The sequence below is a fragment of the Limulus polyphemus genome, unplaced genomic scaffold (genome assembly GCF_000517525.1).
Source record: "Limulus polyphemus unplaced genomic scaffold, Limulus_polyphemus-2.1.2 Scaffold5271, whole genome shotgun sequence".
NCBI lineage: Eukaryota > Metazoa > Arthropoda > Merostomata > Xiphosura > Limulidae > Limulus > Limulus polyphemus.
The window spans coordinates 27195-32360 of record NW_013670881.1 but is presented as its reverse complement, the minus strand read 5'-3'; the positions used below and the strand labels follow the sequence as shown (position 1 = coordinate 32360).

Below are 5166 nucleotides of genomic sequence, written 5' to 3'. Positions count from 1 at the left end.
TGACTACACAAACATCTAATTTGAACTAGTGCTGCATTCAACATACCATGTGTCACACAAAAATTAATGTTTATCTGTGATTTTTAATATTTTCTTATAAAAATGGAAATTGAGTAGTATATATTACTAAAATTTGAATTATAATCTACCGTTTGATACCAAAGTTATTGACATAAGTTCATGAAATAGTAGTTCAATAAACTTTTGAATGCGAGTCAACAAACAAGATGGCATGGCCTTCCATCTATAACCCGTCTTGAAAAGATTAATGTTTTCATTAAACAAAGTTAAGAAAACAAATTTTACACTTATTAATTTCACTACATGGAATGTTTCAGAACAGTGCAAAATTGTTCAGTAGTTGGTATAGTGTTATTTACATATCTGGAAGATAGAGCATACAATAAATATGTCCTTCACTAGATGGGAAATTTCAGAACAGTGTAAGATTGTTCACTAGTTGGTATAGCATTATTCACATTACTGTCTCTCTTGAAGATAGAGCACAGATTACTACAGTAACCATGTCCTCTAGCAAACATGTCACAAATCGTTACAATGCCAGACCTTGTATTGTTACATTTACAGTAGAGATGAGTTTTTAGAAAATATACTGAAGATCAATGCACTGTGTCATCTAGAAGATAGATCCTTTAATGCACTCTGCCATCTAGAAGATAGGCCTCTGATTAACACAACATCTGTTCTTCAGAAAACATACCATAAATATTTCATTAATTAAGGGCACCAGATAGAATAATACAGAGTAGTACAATAGTGTCTTTTCCATTTAACAGCCATATCGTAAAACTATAATTATTGACCATTAAATGGGCAAGTCAATAAAATGTTATTCATATAGTATCGGGTACAAATGAGTACATAGTTGTGTCCATTAGATGATTGGCACAGATATATTAATAGCCCAAGATTGATTTAATAACTTTATCTCTAAGAAAAGGCATGGAGTGATATAATAATGGCCCATTGGATGTCAGTTCACTTATTGTTATTTGTGATAAAGAATACCATATTTCAAGCTGTAGAATACTTCTTGTTCAATACATGTCAGCAACACATTTGTGGCTACTTATGACATAGTCTTTATAATATTAATGGCTTTTGAACTCTGTTTTATGATGTTTACCCTTCAACAATCTGTGTGCATGAAAATTCAACCTTTTATTATAATAATAATATGTGCAAGTATATATGAGATAATAGCTAATTGTTTAGTTGTTATTACATGCATTCCCTCTAGATGGCAGCTCATGGTCTTCATCAAGAAGTAAGGCAATGGTCGAGCAAGGATAATGAAATTGTAGCTGCTGCTAAGAAGATGGCTTTGTTAATGGCAAACCTTAGTCAGTTGGTTAGGTGAGATGGCTGATCATTAATAAAGTTTAAATATTAAAGGATCAATTGCAAAGGCTAGAGATGTAAAATGGATGTTAGAAAATCGTCAAAGTATTTTGCATTATATCTCTGATCTGTAGTACTTGTATCTTTTGCAATGCTGACTTTTATACTTATCTATTAGGATATCACATAAAAAATCTCTGGGGTTAAAAGGACAAATAGCATATTTGCTACTGGCTTTATAATTGTGGGGCTAGCATCAGCTTTTTTCAAATAGCTAGTAATTTTGTATTACCATGTAGTTAATTGCTAATTAATCTTTTCATTATAATGTTTTGATAAATGTAATACTTAATATAATACCTAACAAGTCTTTTCTTTCAATGAGGGAGTGGTACAGGTTTGATGTTTTGAGTAATATAATATTCAAATACACCTATTTACATGTAGTATCATTAATCATTGTTTGGCCATCCTTGCATTGGTGAAATGTTGTACAGTTAATAAAGATATACTAGTTAGTGAAAACATTATGATGAAATACAAAAGAAGTTCATTTAGAAGTGAAAGATATCCATACTTTTCCCTATAATAATTTTTCTTAAAAATAACATTCACTCCCATTTCTTTTGCAATGGCAGAGGAGAAGGAGGCTCCAAGAAAGATTTAATATCATGTGCCAAAGCTATTGCTGAAGCATCTGAAGAAGTAACCAGGCTAGCCAAGGAACAGGCACGAATTTGTACAGATAAAAGAATGAGAACAGTCAGTATAATATTGATTTCTTTTGTAATCTGTATTTTTTCAATTATTCGTGGTTTTATAACTAGTTATTATTGTGAAAAAAGGAAAATAAATAAAAATGTTTTGAAATTGTGCTTAAATATTAAAATATTTCTTCTAAGAAATGCAAAAAACACTCAACATTTTCTTAAGGCATAGGTGCTTATGTAAACATTATTTTGACCTTACATTTCCACCTAGTGCTTCAACCTGTATAAAAATATAACTTAAACTTTGTTATTTTTACATGTAATTTAACTGTTAGTAAAATTGCTAGGTCTAATATAGGACTCCTGAATTAATGAAGAATGATAACTTTCATCGTAATTTTTACATGTAATTTAACTGTTAGTAAAATTGCTAGGTCTAATATAGGACTCCTGAATTAATGGAGAATGATAACCTTCATCGTAATTTTGATCTTTGAAGTATGAGAAGCAGAGGTTGATGATATGTTACCTTCTACTAGTGAAGGAAACGTTTTGAAGGCTGTGGTAGTTGCTGGTTAAATACATAAAACTTTACAGATGGTCATTAATTTAATTGCAGTGATTCTGCCTTTATTCTTAACATTCAGAAATATTTTCTAAGGAGTTTTTTAAGAACAAAATATGTGAATGTATTGGCATATTTATGAAATCTTATTTTATATTTAATTTAGGCTTGAGACGTCTAGCTGGTGGTCATTCCTAAGTGGTGTTTGATACCATCTGTTACCTTTTGAATTCTATATAACAAAAGAAATTTCCAAAGTTTAAATATCCATTTTCACAGTGTAAAACATCAAGTGGAAATGCATTTTGAAAATGTTTTCTTAAAATCTTCTTTGACATAAAAAGTTGCTAGTAGCTCCCAAATCAAATGTCTGGCTTACCCATGCCCAATATTCTTGCCTGCATTTTACCCATACCAACCTCTTACAGTATCTTTCTTACACACACCTCCTATCTGAGGCTCTCCATAGAAATCCTGAGGGGTTTTCTGCAGAGACCCTTGCCCATCTATCCTCCACTTTAGCCTGCATATTTTCATTGGCTCTAACATTGCATACATGGTTTCTTTGTTGTTGGGACCTTATAGGTTGTGGTGCTATTTTGGCTCAGGTTCATTTACCCTTGATATATCTCGGGGGATATAAGTATTGGTCCCATTTCTGAGACATTACATCTTTGATATGGTCCCAGATACTATCAAGCCTTGGGTGACATCGGTCCAACAATAATCCACCCTTACGAATATTTTAGCCTGTTGGTCTCAGTCAGAGCATCATGTGCCTCCAATTCCCATCCTTCCCCATCCCAGCCCTTACCCATTCCTTTTACTTGGGATATTTCTTCTTGTTGCCATTCTTGATGATACACCCTACCGCCCTTCACCAACAGTGCCGGTGATTACCCAGTGGGTTTGGTCCAGTTGAGTTTCTTCATCGCTGGCATCCCTTTGTCAACAATCAATGGGTGCTTCAGGTTCTGTCAGAAGGATTCATTTACCAGTTTCTTTCCCCACCTCCAATTTCACCTTTCCACATTTCCTTCCCTCCTCCTTGAGATACCATGACCAGCCAACATCTGTTCAAGAATTGCTATTGCAGAAGCAATTGAACCTGTTCCCCATCCAGGGTTTTTCATTCCCACTTTTTCGTTATCCCTAAGAAAACTGGAGATTGGTGGCCAGTAATTGATTTAACTTGCATCAACCACTTCATATCACTACCAAAGTTTACCATGGAGTCTTTTTTAACCCTAAGATGGGCATTTTTTCCAGGGTTGTGGATGACAAAAATGATGTCTCCAACACTTACCAACATATACCGATATCACCTCAGTCTCATCCATATCTTTGGTTTGTCCATCTCGAGATGGTTTATCAATTTTGTGCCCTCCCCTTCAGACTTGTCTCAGCACCTTACGTGTTTTGTCGAATAGTCCAGGCTTTTGCACATCATCTACATGCTCTTGGGGTTGCGATTTCATTATAACACTGACTACTTCTGGCTCATTCTGAACAGGAGTTGGCCAATCATACTTGGCAACTACTTTCTGTGAAGGCTCGGGTGGACTGGTTGATCAAATTGGAGAAGTCCTTCCTCACACCCATTCAATATTTTGTCCATTTGGGGATTTTTTTCAACACAAATATCAGTCGAACACTGCCTTTTCCTTTACAATTTCATTCATTGGAACTTTTGGTTCACCATGCCCTCTCAGCTCAGTCACTTACTGCATGTGAGGTTCTATCACATCTGGGGATGTGGTCTTCCGTGACAACACTGGTTCCTCTCGGTCATGCTCATATGATATCCCTTCAGTGGGAACTTCACAAACAATGGAACCTTGCTCAAGATCCTCTTTCCACTCCCATTTCCCTTCCTCCTTCCCTGCCAGACAAGCTGCATTTGTGGCTGGACAAAGCTCATACATTGATGGGGAGGCTGCTTCCTCCCCTGTGTCTGTATCTACATCTCTTCAAGGATGCATCCCTTGAGGGATGGGGGCATGGGTCAATTACCAGGAAGCTTTGGTCCATTGGTCTGTGGATGAAAGCACTTTGAATATCAATATTCTCAAACTTCTAGCCATACATCGGGCATTGAATCACTTTTTTCTTCTCGCCCATCATTGTCTGGGGATGGTTCATTCAAACAATTCTATGGTGTTGGCACATATCAACTACCAAGGGGGCACTTAGGACTAAGATCTATGTTTTTGGATGTTGTATCTATTATACTGGGCCCACACACATCACATTTGCCTTATTGCATGTCAAGTGCTAGGTGCTTTCAATATGGTTGTAGATCATTTTTCACGCCCCCAACTGGATATATCTCACGGAGTGGGCATTAGATCCTCTCATTTTCAGGGATCTTTGCCATCAGTGCGATTCTTTGCTATGGTCCTCAAAACCAAGTTACCTCCCCTTTTGGTTACCTGTTCCTCATCCACAAGTTCTGGCATTCAATGCCTTCAGCCAGAATTGGTCACACAAGCATTTTTATGTGTACCCACTCATCTGATTACTTCATTT

General features: G+C 36.0%; 1 protein-coding gene across 1 annotated transcript in view; it reads left to right on the top strand.

Annotated features, from left to right (window-relative positions):
* LOC106472355 (vinculin-like) overlaps window positions 1-5166 on the top strand; it is a gene marked incomplete at its 5' end in the record, with an annotated part of 44572 nt that overhangs the window by 35422 nt on the left and 3984 nt on the right. The window contains 2 exons of the mRNA XM_013932993.2: window positions 1262-1377; window positions 2001-2124. Coding sequence (XP_013788447.1) covers window positions 1262-1377; window positions 2001-2124 — 240 coding nt within the window. The remainder of the gene's footprint in view (window positions 1-1261; window positions 1378-2000; window positions 2125-5166) is intronic.